At 41.0% G+C, this 17,632-nt stretch overlaps 1 protein-coding gene across 9 annotated transcripts in view; it reads left to right on the forward strand.

The window, feature by feature from the left end:
* Positions 1-17,632, forward strand: part of IQSEC1 (IQ motif and Sec7 domain ArfGEF 1) — a 707,630-nt gene that overhangs the window by 654,572 nt on the left and 35,426 nt on the right. For all 9 annotated transcript variants that reach the window (XM_059715837.1, XM_059715838.1, XM_059715839.1 and 6 more), the window contains one exon: positions 10,066-10,227. In XM_059715837.1, coding sequence (XP_059571820.1) covers positions 10,066-10,227 — 162 coding nt within the window. The remainder of the gene's footprint in view (positions 1-10,065; positions 10,228-17,632) is intronic.

Genomic DNA, 17,632 nt, shown 5'->3' on the forward strand with positions numbered 1-17,632 from the left:
TTGGATCTGGCCTAGGGCACAAGGTGAGTTTGACACTTTGACACCCGTGTTTCATGACAAAGTCTATGAAGACTTACTTGAGGGCTGGTGCTGTGGGTGGGTCGATTCCACACCCCTTTCCCTGCCAGAATATAGTTCCTCAGCTTCAGGATGTTATGAATCCAGTAACAGAGCCTTTAAACTGTTTCACGTTTATTGCCCTGATTTGCATAATAATCTGTCCCAGTTCAAAGCTTATTCACAATAGTATGCATGCCTGGATGTAGGAGAGAAACTGAAAGTCATGGATTCTGGCACACTCACAAGCCAGAATAGTGGAGGGATTTTTTTTTTTTAAACTCAAGTTGTGCTTGCTTTCAGTTCCATTAACCAAGGTAACTATTAGGTCTGTGCAATGTGGCCAGTATTTGATTTGGATTTAGATTCGGCCAATTCGGGGGACAGTGATTTCATTTGGTGATTTGGATCACTGTCCTGAATTGATTTGGCCGAATCAGATTTGAAAGATTTGGTGCTGATTCAGTGATTTGACCATAGACTATAATGGGGAATCACTAAAATACCTATAAATTTGTCTTTTTTTTTTTTTTGCAGAATTGATGAAAACAGGGATGGTAGCCCCTTCTAAGGGCATGAAGCCTGCCAAGTTTCAAGGAGATAGGTGCAGGGGTTTCTGTGAAATGGTACCTCAAACTGTTGAAAACAAAACTTGTGTCACTTGTGTATGTGTAGGCAGAGCGGGATGAAAACAGCAGGGATGGTACCCTGTAACAGGGGGCCTTCTCGGTGCCAGTTAGATCTCGGCCTGCCCACCTGTTTCTGGGCCAACTGCCCATCCCTCTTTACCTGCCACGCCTTGATGGAAAACTGATTCAGATGTTACCCAGGCAGGAGGTTGCCCATTTAGGCCCCTGACATCTGGGGGTGACATCCATCCTGCAGCTCTGTACCTCCCCTACACTGCAGCCCATGCCTTGCAGATGTCATCCCAGGCAGGGACAGGTACTACTCCCACCTCCTTGCTCCCCTGGCAAAAGAATACTCGTTGCTGCTAGGAAAGAGGGTGCGTCTATGTTTGGGGGAGGTGGGGGGAACTTGCAGCTCTCCCCCTACCTTCTCTAACCCATCTCCTTCCTCCTGCCAGAAGAGCTGGCACATGCCTTCCCAGCATGCTTCAAAATGTTTGCTGTCCTGGAAAGTGTGTGTGTGATATATCTTGTATCTCTTTAATATATGTGTGTGTGTGCGTGTGTGTGTGTGTGTGTGTGTCTGTAATATATGTGCTTCCCTGTACAGTGATGGATGACAAACTGTCAGGGAAAACACAAGTTTCTTTTTAAAAAGTGTGGCGGGGAAAAATACTAACTAAGAAGAGGATTTTGGGGGAAGAACAAGTTGAAAGGAATGGATTGGATAGGAGTAAGTAGAGGGATTCTAGGCAAGAGTAATTAGTAAGGTGTATCCAATTCCTTTCCAAGAAGAAAGATGAGCAAGAGACTGATCAGGAAGCCAGTACCTTTGATGCACTGTTGCTTCCAGACAGACATCACAAAAAGAAGAGAGATTTCACACACAGCCATATATGCTGTTTCTACGTCCCTCCCCCAGAGCACAGTGATTGGAAGAGAACTCAGGGAAAGATCAGAGTAACTGACCAGCTACAGATATCAATTTTAGAGTAGTCTTTCTCCCCCTTCCTCTTCTCGGTTTCTGTTTCCCCACAAGACTGCCTTCTGAATCGCCAAATCTTTTCCAAATCTTTCCCGAATTGATTCAGATGCTTCGAATCGATTCGGAGCTTTTAATGGTTCTCCTGATTCGATTTGAATTCGATGGTTCAGCCACCGAACCAGGCCACATGGCAATTGGCAGCCCTACTTGCTCTCCAGCCACTTTGCCCATCACCATTGCTGCAGCCCCATTGCCATGCCATGCTGGAGCTGCCTCAACCATGTGCCCTGTGCTAGAGCTAGAGCTGCTGCCGGACCATGGGGTGCACCATGGCAGCAGAAACTTCAGCTTTGGCATGGGGCATGTATCAGAAGCTGATGCTGCACTGTGTGCCCTGTGCCAGAGCTGGAGCTACTGGAACCACTGCTCTAACTTAAAAGCTACTCTTGGCATTAATGACAACAGGAAGTCTAGAGAAAAACGAGCTTGTGGATATATTTATTTATTATTTCTTTTCTACCTGTGTTGTTGCTGTTTTATAATCCCTGAGAACAAACAAAAGGGTTGGCTGTGGTTTAAGATGCTTTGATTTTTGCACATTTTATAAATCAGAAATTTTGTAAGAGTTTTATCCACATTTAGGTTCAGTATTTTTATTGGTATGTTGCTTTATCCTGCATTAAGACCAGTTAATGAAGGTACCAACAGATGAGTCAGTAACAGTAAGCCATTGATTTAAGTGAAGCTTTGCATAGATGTAAGACCTGGCCTGTATGAGGTAGCTTGCAGGACTGACTTTTAAGTGTCTGAACTCAGAAAAAGGAGATCCTTAAGAATGTGGTTATCAGCAACATCAAGCTGAAAATAATTTCTTAGGCCAGGTACAGACATTACACTTTTACTGGTATGAATGATTGGAAACCAGTCTGTATCCATAACAAAACAGATATTCAGCACACGTGGACTAATTTAAAAATGATGGAACCTGGTTTAAGATTTGTGCCTCCCCTCCCCCACCAAAGGGTGAATGTGTGTTCTGTTTGCTACTGATCTAAACTACACCGCTTACAGAAAACCACGATTTAGATCAATTCCAGCTTAGGCTTTTTGAATGTCTGTAACCAGCTGCAGGGCAGTAGGAGGGAGCATTATTATTTTTGGTTTAATATAATTACTGGGTTATTATTTTTTGTTTATAAGATGTTGGCCCAATTCCCATCTGGTGTAAATCCGTGCAGTTCCGTGTACCTTAAAATTGTTATCAGTCTTTCATGCAAGGGAAAAGCATAAACAGCTTATTAGGTAGATCATGTTACTTGTGGCAGTACAGATATTCTGGGCCACTGGCTGTTGGTGACACTCTTCTCAATTATTTAATTGAGAAGACAAAAATCATTTGAAAAATATCTGCTATATAGGGATAATACATGACATTTACAAGGGTGTAGGTTGTAGCCGTGTTGGTCTAAGGACATCAGCTTTGGGTGAATCTGATATATTTTATTAGACCAACTTAAATAGTTGGAAAACAATTATTAAGCAAGTTTTTGGGTTCAAAAACCCTTCGTCAGGCTAAGGAAGTTTCAGCATTTAGCCCGACGAACGGTTTTTGAACCCGAAAGCTTGCTTAATAATTGTTTTCCGACTATTTAAGTTGGTCTAATAAAAGATATCAGTTTCACCCAAAACTGCCTATGACATTTACAAGGCATCTTATACTCAGTACAGCAAATAAATGAATGTCTTTTTTCCTTTTATGTTTGCATGAGTTAGGGAATGACTTCTTTTAAGGATGCTCAAGAGTAAACAAAACGTAAAGTCCTCCATAGGGGCAAAGTACATTTGTTCTAAATGCAAGGATTTCAGTTTTGGAAGAGGCGAGTATATAAAAATTACATTGGCTCTCTAAACCTTTCTGATGTTTTTCAAGATTTGCTTTGTCTAACTGTTGAAAAGCAGTAGTTCTGATAGGTAATGTCTTTTGCTTCACATGCTGTAAATGCTGTCTCTGACAAACAGAACTCTTCTATTCAGGGAAACTACACAAATGTCAACATGGTACATGAACTTCTTCTGAATTTACTGTTTCAAAGAAATCTTGTTGGGTAAACAGCTTTTATCTGACATTTTAAAAATACAGCTAAAGAACTTCTGAGTTTGCTGAGTGCACTGGTTGGAAAGCAAACAACTTTCAGGGCCAAACGTAACAGTAATAGTATACATGGCTTTGTTGTCTTCTTTTTAAGTGAACTCTGATTTAATTATTTTCTTCAGCAAAATTCCAGTTATTTTATACATTAACTCTTGGTGTGTGTTTCACTTGAAGGTTCTGGTTTCCTTACACTCTGTGAGGATATGTTCAGAGGGCCACATACACATCCTTTTATTGGATGTGATCTTTATACTCTGATGATGAAGTGTGCTCCTTTCACTATCCATTTTAACCAGTTTTTTTGAAGATTTTTGAAGATTGAACATTTAAAAAAAAATGTTTAGTTTCAGCCCTGCATTTTCCTGAACAATTTTGGGGAAATTAATAAGCCTAATTAAGCAAATTAAAAAAAAAGTCAAAAACAGCTGTTGTCTTCAGCAGTAGAGTCTTCCCATGCTTGTAACAGGTGATCACACCTATCCTTTAGGAGCCGTCACAAGCATTTCTGTATTTCACTGAGGAAAAGAGCAAGGGCCTTTCAATGATGTTTTTGGTATGAATCATTATAGGGCTTGGTACTAAGTGCCACTGTTTCCAACAGACCATTTCCTCATAGTTTCCTAACATGTAAAATCTATAAACTGCGGTATTTGGAGGTGACTTTAAAATCGTATGAAACAAAATGGAAATATAAAAATGTTGGCGGTCTAGAGAGAGGGAAAATAGTTTTATCATTAGAAGAGACGTTGGATATCTTTAGGTGTAAATTGATTGTTAACTTTACTTTGAAAGTAAAGGAAGATCATGGGAAAATTTGTAACACTCTAGAATGCCCTTTTTATCATAGGACTTCCAGTCAAACAGGGTAACATTTTCTTTATATATGTCTGGGGGCGGGGAGGAGTGGGGAAGGGAATGGACCAAATCTCATTATTTTTTCTAGCTTAACACCTGATGAGAAGAAATGTTAGTCATCTTCATCCTCCAAAGAGCCTTTTTAAGAAATATTAGTTCATATTAAATCAAGTACTTGATCAAAAGTTAATGAAACCAGTATAAAAAAGAATAAATCTTCTCAGACACAGTAGAAAGAGACTGGAACTATTCAATTCTGCTGATATAATAGGGAATTTAAAAAGCTAAAAAGATATATTCTGGATAGGTATTTAGGATTTAAATTGTGATTAGAGCCCTGGGAAATAAGATTTATGGGGAAAGGCTAAAACAACTAGGACTGTTGAGTCAGGAGAGGAGAAAACTTGAGGATCAAGGTAGACATTTTTCTGTGGCTATAGGCACAGGACTAGAAGTAAATGCCCTCAACCTACAAGCAGCAGAAATTTGAATTGGAGATTAGCAAGAACTTTCTGACAGTGAGACTGGCCGGGTATCTCTAATACTAGAACATACATGCACATGCTGTACAGATGCTGCAAGTGGCTTAAAACATGCCTTCTACCACTTAACTCTCCTACAGAAATGTCCTTTATTGCCAGTGCACTGCCCTGTGAATTTTCTATACACAATTATGAGATTTAAATAATATACCTCCCACCCACACAAGGGACTCATCCATTCAGTTTATGGAATCAACCAACCAGTTAGACACAACTTAAACTCTCTGAAGTATATATCTAAATGGATAGAATTTAAGTGTTCTACTTAAGTGAAAAATAAGCATAAAGATAAAAAGAAACCCAATTTGACCTAAGACTTTCTTGGGGGTCCTAAATGTTCCCTTTGATGTCTGTAATTAAGAAATCCTTGATTTGTGGCAAATCATACAGTTTTTGAAATGTTTGAAAAAGTATTGCCAGAAGACTTGTAATTTGTCTTTGTTTCTTTCTTTCAATGAGGTCAGGTGGAAGGAAGAGTTCTCCAAGCTTTTGGAAAGGATTTATTTTTAAGAAACAAGTTTTTAGAAAAAGAAACTTGCATAAAAAGTCAACAACTTCTACTGAACATACAACAGAGAACATATAAAATCTGTTATCTGTGAACAAAACTCTAACTTTCTTTAGGTAGTATTTTTAGAAGCATATTTTTTCCAAAACTTCTGATTGTACGCAGATCAAAAAATCTGCTAAAAGTTCAGTGTGTCTCACAGCTTCCTTGTCTAATCGCAGCAGCTTTTTATGCAATGATATCTCTTGTAACCAAGATGTCTAGAAGTAAAATCTTTTCTTGAAAATATCAGTGTAATCCTGTAGGAATTTTGTTGATTTCAAGGGATCATTGCTGAAATTGAGGACACCAGTAGTAAAGGCTGTATTTAGAATGCCTTCTTGCTTGTAGAATGAGAATTCAGATTCTTTACTAAGTGGTAATCTGATCTTTCATGGAAGGGTCTTATGGACATAATTTTCATGGGAATGTAGGAGGTTGTATGCACCAACAGCAAAACTATTCATAAAAAGGAAAATTACAGTTTATTGTAGAGGGGGCAGCTTGCTTTAGGTATTTTGCTAAGGCGTTAGGAAATATTTAGAAGAAAGTCCTTTGATCTCTAATAACTAAATAGATGTTCAGGTAATTTCTTGGAAGTTTTTAATGCAATCTCTCATAAAGATAATTTCACAAAGGTACTTATATGTTCTTGGACCAAATTGACAACTGCTTCAGTGAAGGATCAGATACTCCATCAGTAGACATTACTATAATATCCAGTAGGGTTGTGTGAAGCTTTAGTCCCTGATATTATTCGGCAGAGATTCAGCCTGATTTGGTGGCTGAGTCTCTGAATCAGAGGACCCTTTAATCTCTCTGAATCAAATCGGAACCCTCCGAATCAATTTGGAGAGATTCGGAAATATTTGGAGATTCGGACATAGATGCAGCTTTATATGTTTTTTCTACATTCTTCTAGGTAGCAGGGGCTCATGAGTGCTGTTATACTGGGGTGCATGGAGTGTCCCACAGAAGCATGGTGGGGGGCTCCCCAGCACGCTCGGCAGCAGACCTAGAAGTGGACCAGAAGCACTTCTGGGTCCGCCAGGGAGCTTGCGGGGTGTCTCCGCGGCTTGGTGAGTGGTGCCTCCTGGGTCTGGGGGGGCAACCCGGGGTCCCCCTGTGGCCAATTTATTAAGCCGGGGAGGCACAGGAGGGGGGGCCCCAGCGCGCTATCAGGCAGACCCAGAAGTACTTCTAGTCCATTTCCAGGTTTGTCACTGAGCATGTGGAGGACCCCCCCACAATCCTGTGGGGTGCTCCATGCGCCCCAGTATCACAGCGATCACAAGCTACACCAGTACCTCGAGACATGTAAAAAACAAAAAACAAAAACAAAAAACTTTTAAAATTCTGTCTGTGTCTGAATCACTGATTCTCTGAATCACCATCGAATCTTCAGATTTGAAATCAGCTGAATCAAATCAGAGACAGTGATCTAAATCAACTAATCGAATCACTGTCCCTAATTTGGGCCAAATCTGAATCATATAGGGCCCGCTTCATACACCCCTAATATCCAACCCAAAATATGTAAGGCAGTCTGATAAACTTAGCATCTGTGGATTTTATTTTATAGCTCTGTAATTTTAAAAATATCTTGCCTTCCCTCTAAATTATTTTTGCTTTAATTTGTATTATTGGTGATTAATTCTGCCTATCAGCTATGAGCCTGTGCCATACAGCATGCATTTTTCTTACTTGTAAATTGTGATTTGACAGGTTTAGTGATCTGTATTGACTCCCCTAGTGTACTTTTAATAACCTTATGTACTGCTGTAGGCTTTTGGTGGAGGTAGAGTATTATATTGTGATTTTTTTGCCTAAGTAAAAAGTGGTCCAGTGTTTTCCAAATCTGCAGCAAAAAAAGTCATTGGACAGGAAGTCCTACTTTTTGATTGGTTCTGAATTCTTGTGCCTACCCAGAACTGAAAATGGGTCATGTAACTCAAAATACTGCACAGAAACCCAGTTTACTACTAGGAAATACTTGCTGTCGATTTTTCCTTTCATGTTATGAAACTGAAAGCTCAGGAAGATTGTGAATTTTGAAGTGTAATTTTAAAATATAGCTTTTAGACTGTTTCATAAGATGAAAAATACTTGTTTTGGAGTTGGGATTAGATTATTTTACAGGTTTGCCCTCAGGGAGTATCTGCACTAGCTTGGGGCTTTTTTGTTTATTTTTGGTTTTGGGGGGTTTTAACCTTCAAATCGAAAGAGCAAGCCAGCTTGAATGACAAGATAGTGAGATGGAGTTCTCTGAAAAACTATTTTGATTAAATATGTGTATTCCTCTGATCTATCTAACACTTAATCAGGCTGTTAGTGTATAAAAGTACAATGTAGCTGAGTATAAGAAATGAATATTGCTTATTTGGGAATGTTATTTTTAATAAAAACTAGAGGAAAGGTTATGGTTATATGATCAGCCTTATATTAAAAATAGCAAGGTCACCTTGTTCTTTGCAATTGATTTCACTTGCATTAAGAAAGGCAATATCCTTCAGCTCATTCTGAGAGCTGCAAACCATTTCATTTTACAGGTGGACGTTGTGTCATAATTCCTTGGAAAATAAAGACAGCTAAAGCAAGAAGGAACAACTAGAGCCATGAAACTATTACAGTACAAATTATAGACATCTGCTGGATCACAGTGTTAGTAAACATAGTGTGCTATATGTGCTGTAGGCAGGATTGTTCTTTAATAATATTTAAAACACACAATACAGCAGGTCATTTAGGGAATGACCTGCTGGGTGGCACAGAGGTGGAAAGGGATCTTGGAGTCCTAGTGGACTCCAAGATGAACATGAGCCGGCAGTGTGACAAAGCCATCAGAAAAGCCAATGGTACTTTATCGTGCATCAGCAGATGCATGACGAATAGGTCCAGGGAGGTGATACTTCCCCTCTATAGGGCGCTGGTCAGACCGCAGTTGGAGTACTGCATGCAATTCTGGGCGCCACACTTCAAGAAGGATGTGGATAACCTGGAGAGGGTCCAGAGAAGGGCAACTCGTATGGTCAAGGGCCTGCAGACCAAGCCCTACGAGGAGAGACTAGAGAAACTGGACCTTTTCAGCCTCCGCAAGAGAAGGTTGAGAGGCGACCTTGTGGCTGCCTATAAGTTCATCACGGGGGCACAGAAGGGAATTGGTGAGGATTTATTCACAAAGGCGCCCCCGGGGGTTACAAGAAACAATGGCCACAAGCTAGCAGAGAGCAGATTTAGATTGGGCATTAGGAAGAACTTCTTCACAGTTCGAGTGGCCAAGGTCTGGAATGGGCTCCCAAGGGAGGTGGTGCTCTCCCCTACCCTGGGGGTCTTCAAGAGGAGGTTAGATGAGTATCTAGCTGGGGTCATCTAGACCCAGCACTCTTTCCTGCTTATGCAGGGGGTCGGACTCGATGATCTATTGAGGTCCCTTCCAACCCTAACATCTATGAATCTATATAACTATACACACAAAATATTTATAGCAGGGGGTATTTTTCGGCATGCTTACTAGGCAAACTGGCCATGTGCCTTTTGTCTTTGTAGGGTCTGAAAATGAATAGAGACACTTATTACTGATATGTAAAAGAATATAAATTACACATTCATAAGTGACCTAGAAGATGTGAGCATAATTGACTCAAAGCTTGTATACCGTACAAACTGAGAATCTGGGAAAAGCTTTAAATTAAAGTAGAGGCCTTAACTTAACATTTTCTCGCACCTTTCTATTGGTTATTTTTTCTATTGCTTCCCTGTCTTCTGATTCTTTTGTTTGTGACTTAACATCTTAGATGCCTCTGACTTTGTTCTGTAAATTATCTGAAATAAACATTTGGAAGTGAGAGACTGTATCTAATTTGATTTTGTTTTGTTTTTTAACTTCGTGTTTTCAGAGGGCATTGCACTCTTGATATTGCAGAGTCTAGCTTATAGTGGATTAGCTTCCATGTCTGAAGCTGTTAAAGTGTGTTGAGTGGGAAGCCTTGCTCTTGGAAGGATCAGAAAGAATAATTAATCTAGTTTAGAGGAATGCTGTAGAAACACAGTTGAGGAGATTTATAATCCCTTTTCACCATGAAAATCTTTTCATGCCAGGACATCATTGAAAATAAATAATCTCACATGTTCTACAATATCACTATTTTATCTTAAAACTATAGTGATCCAGCTTCTAACTCAGCCAATCTATTGTGACTTGTGAATATATGAAATGTTGGAGAAAACTCAAAAACCACCTATGCATTTTATGGAAATAATTTAAGAAAATAAGTGTTTTGCATTTATATTTCTTCCAGAAAACCTGAAAAAGGAGTCCAGTACCTTATTGAGCGAGGGTTTGTACCAGACACTCCAGTTGGTGTTGCGCACTTTCTCTTGCAAAGGAAAGGACTCAGCAGACAGATGATTGGAGAGTTTCTGGGCAATCGACAGAAGCAATTCAACCGAGACGTATTAGAGTGAGTACTGTATGAGAGGATGGTGTGGTTCATATTTATATTCATATTTAGTAAATGAAGTGATATTCAGGTGGGCTCTATAAGACACTTCAAGGAGCTGATGTTCAGCTAATAGTTTGGGCATAAAATAAAGGCCCTGTCAATGTAGAAAAAAAGCACTGTACTATGAGGATTAACAAAAGGAAATCATGCACAAACAAATCCTTTCCATTATTTTCCAAAATGCTAACATTTCTCAACAAAATTGAAGCAATAGGATGCTTATAAAGATTTATATACTCTATAGGAGTCCAGATTTACTCTAAATTTATGGCATAATCTCATTGGCGACAATACTGTCTATTAATTTTGGACATTTTTCCTTCCACAAGCTCTAAAATAATTTACAGCGTGAAATAAAATAACATTATGTGCTCCACAAGACTTTGTAAGTAATGGAACATGAAAATAACTATCACTGTTTCAGAACAAAGTAACTCACCTAGGAGAGGTACAGGGGCTTTAATGTGGGCACTTTTCTCAACGTGGATCTGTGGGAATCTCTTGCAAATGCTAAGATAATCAGACGTTCCCCCCCCCCCCCCCCAAAAGCAAGACAAAAGTAAAATGGTTAGATCAAGTCACTGACACTTTGGAAAAGACATTCAAATACTATATGTTAAGGGTAGAGTGAAGAGGGAAGTTGTTTTCAGTTACTTGAAATGATTTGATGTTTCATTTAGTGGAGATTCTTTTTAACAGGCTATGTGAGCACACTAGGTACATAAAGATATTTTTCCCACTGTGAAAAGCAAACAATTCTAACTGCACATTTTTTACCGAAATTTCTGAGACTTGATATCTAGCCCATACTTTATTAGGTTTGGGGTGGATGGGAGATTTATAAACCTAAAAGCTATTAAAAATCATTTTTTGAGCAAAGCTTGGAACCATCCCCTTTGAAATCAAGGGAAGATTTCCCACTGACTTTGAGGGAGGTGGATCAAACCCCAAGAGCCCCCAGTAAGTGTTACTAACTCCTGTAACTTTTTCACAAGTCTTGTGCTTCATGTTCCTCTTAACACACAGGCTCCAGAGCCATGTAACCACGTGAAAAAATGATCGTGGGGTGGGGAGAGAAGAAGAGATGAGTAAATATTTAGGTCTTATGCATGTGCAATGGAAGGTTGGAAATGTGAATACAAGGGCTCAGAACCCAGAACTTATGTTATGTCTGATGTATTTTTTTAGAATATGATTATCTTCAAACACATTTTGGGTTTTTGTGGGGGGTTTTGATGGCTGTAAGGCCACCTTGGCATTTGTAGAGATTTGGGTTGGCAGTTCAGCCCCTTTGATAAGATTGTTCGCTTAAACATCTGGGGCCATCAAATCACCCAAAAACTTGTGCCTCTACACCAGAACCTGTAGTGCCTAATGGTTATCCTGTCCTAGATTCTTCCTTACCACCTGCCTAAATTAATCATGAATTCCAAAGACTAATAAGGATCATTTAAATGATAATGTCAGAGTGACAGTTTTTTCTTTTATCTATACTGTGGAAATTCAGTGCACCATGACAATACACAATTGAAAGGACCAGAATGAAGGCAAAAGTAAAATCCTGTGCCAGCTTTTCATAAGATGATGTTGCCTGCCTGTAGCATTGTTTTCTTTTTAAATGTGCAGATTCAAATGTTACCATGTATAGCTTATGTACAAGAAATTATGTTAAAATTGTTCCTGATGGAAGTTTTGTTTCTTGGCTATACCAGTTGAACAGTGTATTCATGTCATTATTTGCACTTATACACATGGCAGAGATCTTTGTTTAGACTGGTCTTCTATGTGTAAACTGTCTTGTCTAAAATACAGACAACTAGAGAATTAACTGAACAGACTCCACACAAATGCGTGCAATACATTTAGGGACGGACTCTAACAAACCTTGTATACATCTCAGTGGGACTTATGTGCCAAAATCACAAAGGACACTTCTAATTGACCCCACATACTGGCCACAAAATCACTTGGGTAGCTAGATTCATTAGGTCTCTTCATTTTGGCCTGATAAAATCCCTAGGCACCTACATACATGCTCAGATATGGACCAAATCAGACATCTAAATGCCTTACTTCCACCTAATCTCTGTTGTGATCCAGATCAGTGCTGGAAGCTTCTTGGACACCACCTATGTTCTTGTCCTTAGGCAGAAACAGATGATGGTAAGCCCCTTTTGTAGCTGGGAGCATGCATGCAGTTCAGTACAAAACACAGGCAGAGGAGGGAATGCCTGTGGTAGCTACCCTTTGCCTGGTGGCAGATGGCAAGAGCAGTTCACCAAGGAGTGGAATATCTGAGTTGCAGGCCCCCCTCTTTCTGAAAGAATTTAAACACATCTCCCACTTCCCAGGAGAGCGCCCTAACCACTGGGGATATAGGCTAGGCCAGGTCTGTGAATTCTTCATCCCTCCCTTTCAATCTCTGTCACTCACAAAATTCATTGGAGTAGGGAGTGAGGACATACAAGAGGCCCTGCTGCAACAGCCAAGGGGCTTAGGTTTATATGTAAGAGTTCTGTGTTCTAATCCCTGCATCCCATTCAAGGGTATTTTCTGGTGCTTTTTTTTTCCCTAGCCAATTACTGTTTAATGTAAAATGCATAATCAATCCAGCCAATAGCCTGGTAGTTGGGGTATTTTCCCAAGAGTTGGAAAATGTGGGTTTGAATCTCTCCGGTTAGGAGGTTAAGGAGAAGGTTAGGTACCCAACTTCCTGAGTAGATTGAAATGTACAACCTGTCACCTGTCAGGAGCATACACTTATCACTATGTTATAGGTAGGCCAAGCTGGGAGTATTCATCATCCGTCTTGAAGTTAAGTATTAGATAGTGTCTCTTCTCTCTCCTTCACATGAAGAAGTGCCTTCTCTGAGAAGGATCTGGAGCTGAGATATACCTCTGTGTCTAGCATTTCCTAATAGCTAGCTATAGACACATTCCTACCGAGTGACTAGGTTCTTGTTTGCGTTAGGAGACACAAGTCTCCTTATTTCCGATATAGGAAATCTAGTCATCACCCTGACAAGTAGGGTGCACAGCATCTAGATTTTCATGTTGCATTGTCAGGGTGCCTCAGAGATTAAGGCTATACCCTTAGTTCATTTCCAGAGTGAGGTTCAGTAGTCTACCCTCCTACAGCAAGCTACAAAAGGGGCAGAATTTAATTCAAAGGTATGCATATAAAGTCTGGCTAGTTACTTCAACGATTTGCCACAATTCTTTTAGCTATACCACTGACAGTTAAGGGTGAAGATTTTCCAAGGCATGTATATTAGCTAGCTAATGTTTAAAACAAAGTGGTGAGCCAGGGAGGGTACAGTTTTAATAGGGCTGTCAATTAATTGCAGTTAATGTGCGCAATTAACACATTAATTGGTTCTTGCATTAATTTTTTTAATGTGTTAATTGTGCATGTGATTTTGCAGCGTGCGCCCAGGTTCCACTCTGCCACCTACAGGCCACCCAGTGGGGTAGGAGTGGCAGTGGACAGGACTGCAGGGCAGCCCGGGCATGGGCTCTAGGCAGCTGCAGCAGGACAAGGGCGGGGCGGGGGTGCACACAGGCACACACAAGGAGCCACAGCCTGCAGGCGGCCAGGAATGCAGCCCGGCTGTGTGTAGAGCAGTGCTGTACTGGTAATTCTGTGGAGGGGAGGGGTGAGAGGAGAGGGAAGGGGTGGGGGGGCATATTAGGGCCCCCATGGTGAGGGAGAGAGGGGGGCAGGTGCTGGGGTGAATGGGCCCTCGGGGCCAGGACAGGTTGCGAGACAGAGCTGCGGGTGTCTTGTCCAGGGGCGCCTGTGTGGGGCTTGGCTCCCTGCCACTGCACACACCCCTGGGGAGGCATGGGGGGCATGTGCCCTCCAGATTTGTGAACGGGGCAGAGGCAGGCTATGAGCTGGGGCTCTGTGCCCTGCTGCCTTTGCCCCGGGAGCCATGCGATGCCTTGTTGTGCCTCCCACTGTCGGGTGGACAGGGGATGCGCAGCCAGAGCATGGCTCCCAGGGCAAAGGTAGCAGGGCACAGAGCCCCAGCTCACAGCAGGCAGCCCGCCTCTGTCCGCACAAATTGGGAGGGGGGGGCACATGCCCCCCATGCCTCCTCTGGGGGTGGACAACCCACCCTGGCCTTGAGCCTCCATTCACCCCAGCCGTGCCCCACTGCCTCCCTTACTGTGGAGGCCTCTATTTTTCACCCCACCCTGCACCGCCCATTCCCTCTCCCTCCTCCTCTTCCCCTCCACAGACTTACCTGCTGGGTGCTGTCTGTGTGTGTCTTCCCCTCACTCCCAAGCCACAGCCCCCCCAGCCCTGCTGCTGCTCCTTACTCCTGACCCACAGTTCCTCACATCTTGCCAGGGCATGTGGGGATTCCTCCCCTCCCATCCCCAGGCTCTGAACCCTATACACACACCCATAGCCACCCACACCTTCATAAATTTCCCCCTGCACACATACCCCACCCCCACCCCCCAGCCATACAAAGTACCTACATAATTTTGTATAATTTTGAAATTTTCTGTGCATCACTTTTAGTTTTTAGCTGTGCAAATAAAATCACGATTAATTGTGACTAACTTTTTTAATCATGCAGCTAATCATGATCAATTTTAAAATTGTTTTACAGGGTTAAGAAGCAGAATCTCATTGCTAGCTAGATGCTGTATTTGTAATAAGATTTCCTGGGTGAATAAATTGTCAAAAACAAGACCATGCACTCGACTGTGACTTCTGAACACTATTTTTCCTGTAGTTAATCTGTTTTAACAGTAACTTGATACCAGTCACATTAAAAAAATTGGAATATACTAAGTAAGTTCTAGGTAACAGATTCCCCACCATATATAGTTCACTCATAGCTCGGTGAATTTTGGCTGAAAACGCACACATTTTTAGCAAAACTAACAGTTACAAATGCCCTCGTGCATTTGCTTGCATTGCAACAAAATGGTGCCTCTTCCAGACACTAAAAAACTAAATACTTCTTCTTAGATGTCATACTTAAACACAGATATAATTCCCATAATACTGTAATTAAGTACAGGTAGTTAAAATGTATATATCTTTTCATTTGTTGTAGTTTGGACTATACTTCATTTCTGGTTGGGCACGTTTTCTGGTTCTCATATATGCAGCCTAAATATGCAGTAGTGCATGGAAATTTTTTATGGTTTAAAAATTACTTTCCATTGGAATATTTTAAAGCATTAAAAAAGAAACAACCTGAATTCCAGGCTGTATCTTTGTGCCCCTCGTCCCCATCTCCCCCACTGCCACTCTCAACTGCTTTGTTCTGTTCCAGGATTGTCATCTTGGGGATTCTCCCAGTGTAAGGGGAATTCCTGGATGATGTAGAGGTGGCTTAGTGGTTTATGTTTTAACCTTGATGAGCAAATGAAGAGTGTGTAGGGTATAGTTGAAACACTGCTGTACTCCAGTGATGCTAGGTCAGCTGAAGAAGTCACCAAGCCAACTTTCTCCTCGAACCAGTGTGCTTTGTGCCATACTAGGACAGCTGAAGATCTGGCTTGCTACTTAATCATTTTGATTTAACACATGAAATCATTGTGTAGTTATATGTTTAAAAATGCATATGGCTGTATCTGAAGAAATAACTAGACAAAACCTCTATAAAGTCCAGCATCAGTGATGTGGAAAGTGTGACATTGTTTCTAACCCCCTGACACTTCAATTAATTACAGAATTATTTAAAACCATTGCATGCTTCCCATAGTACAGTAGGGAGGTAAAACTCAGAGGCAGTTGCAGGTAGATTGCTGATGGATGAAGTGCCCAAATGGAATGTTCCTCTGCAATTTTACCCACTTTTTTCTACCTTGTTTAAGGTCTTCAAGGAAATGGGAAGGAAAGAATAAGACCTGGCAAGAAGGTGCTCTACATGTTTATCTATGCAACCAATGAAGGTGCAGTTGTAGAATAGTGCAGTTATGAAGGTCCAATTGTACCCTTCCTTCCAGCTTTAGTCTAGCCAGCAGAGGTATAAAGAGCACAGTGAAGATGGGCAGTACAGACTTCGGCAATAGTCTTGTGGCCACACTAAGTTCTGTACCATCAGGTCTTCCTTATTCTTCTTACCCATGCTATCTAGGTTAAAGCTGGTGTTCATATGCACTAAATTCACACCTTCTTTTGTTGTGTAGACATATCTCAGGCCCATATGCTCCCTTCTCTTTCCCTACCACACACATTATAAGAACTTGTGATGACCTGTAGTAAAAATCTCAGAAAGCTAATGCTTCTCCTTGTGGCATGGGCCATTGACCACAGACTTATTGCTCTTATATAGATAAGGGGTTGGGAGGAATTATCCAGTTTCCTGTTGTGGGATATTTGCCGTCTAGATACTAGGCCTGTGCAAATAGGGAACTATTTGGTTCTGATTTGGATTCAGACCTGTTTTGGAGCCAATTCAGAGATTCGGCCATAGAGTATAATGGGGAATCAATGAAATATCTATAACTTTGCTGTCTTTTGGATGGTAGCCTCTGCTGAGAGCATGACGTGCCAGGTTTCAAGGTGATAGGTTCAGGGGTTTCTGGGAAACTGCACCTCAGAGTCCTGAAATCAAAACTCATGTCACGTGTGTGTGTTTAAGCCACTGTGGGGTGAAAACTGCAAAACTTACAAAGCCTGCCAAGTTTCAAGGAGATAGGTGCAAGGGATTCTGGGAAACTGCACCTTAAGCTGCATCTATCACCTTGAAACTTGTCATGTGTCATGCTCTCAGCAGAGGCTACCATCCCTGCCTGTTTCATCCAAATTAGCCAAAACACAACAAAGTTATAGATATTTCATTGATTCCCCATTATACCCTATGGCCGAATCTCCGAATCTTTTCCGAATCTATTTGGAAGCTCCGAATCAATTCGGAAAGCCTAAAGTTTCCAGCGATTCAATTCAGATTCATAGATTTGGCCTCTGAATCATCTGAATCATCTCTGAATCCAAATCGTGATCTGGAGCTTTGCATAGCCATACTAGATGCCCTTTATTTCTTCAGTTTCCATTTTAACTCCAGCTGGTCCAAACACTGGCCATAGAGTGTAATGGTCCAAACCCCTCAAGTTATAATTGAGTTACTGTTATGTTTGTGAAGATTGTTCTGGAATTGACTTCACTTTACAGCATGGACAAAGAGTAACAGGAGGAATGTACAGTCCATTTATTTCCCTACTTTCACATTTGGACAAAAAAGAAAATATATGAGTTGAAGTGAAAAAAAGCTCTGCAATGAACTAATGGTAGCACAATTTTATTGCAAGAGAAATGTATGAGCTAGTCTAGTTTGTCACTGCACTCCAATCCATTTAATAAAAAGCCTTTTCAATTGGATCATACTTTCTT

This window comes from Alligator mississippiensis, chromosome 12 (assembly GCF_030867095.1).
Source record: "Alligator mississippiensis isolate rAllMis1 chromosome 12, rAllMis1, whole genome shotgun sequence".
NCBI classification, from domain to species: Eukaryota; Metazoa; Chordata; order Crocodylia; family Alligatoridae; genus Alligator; species Alligator mississippiensis.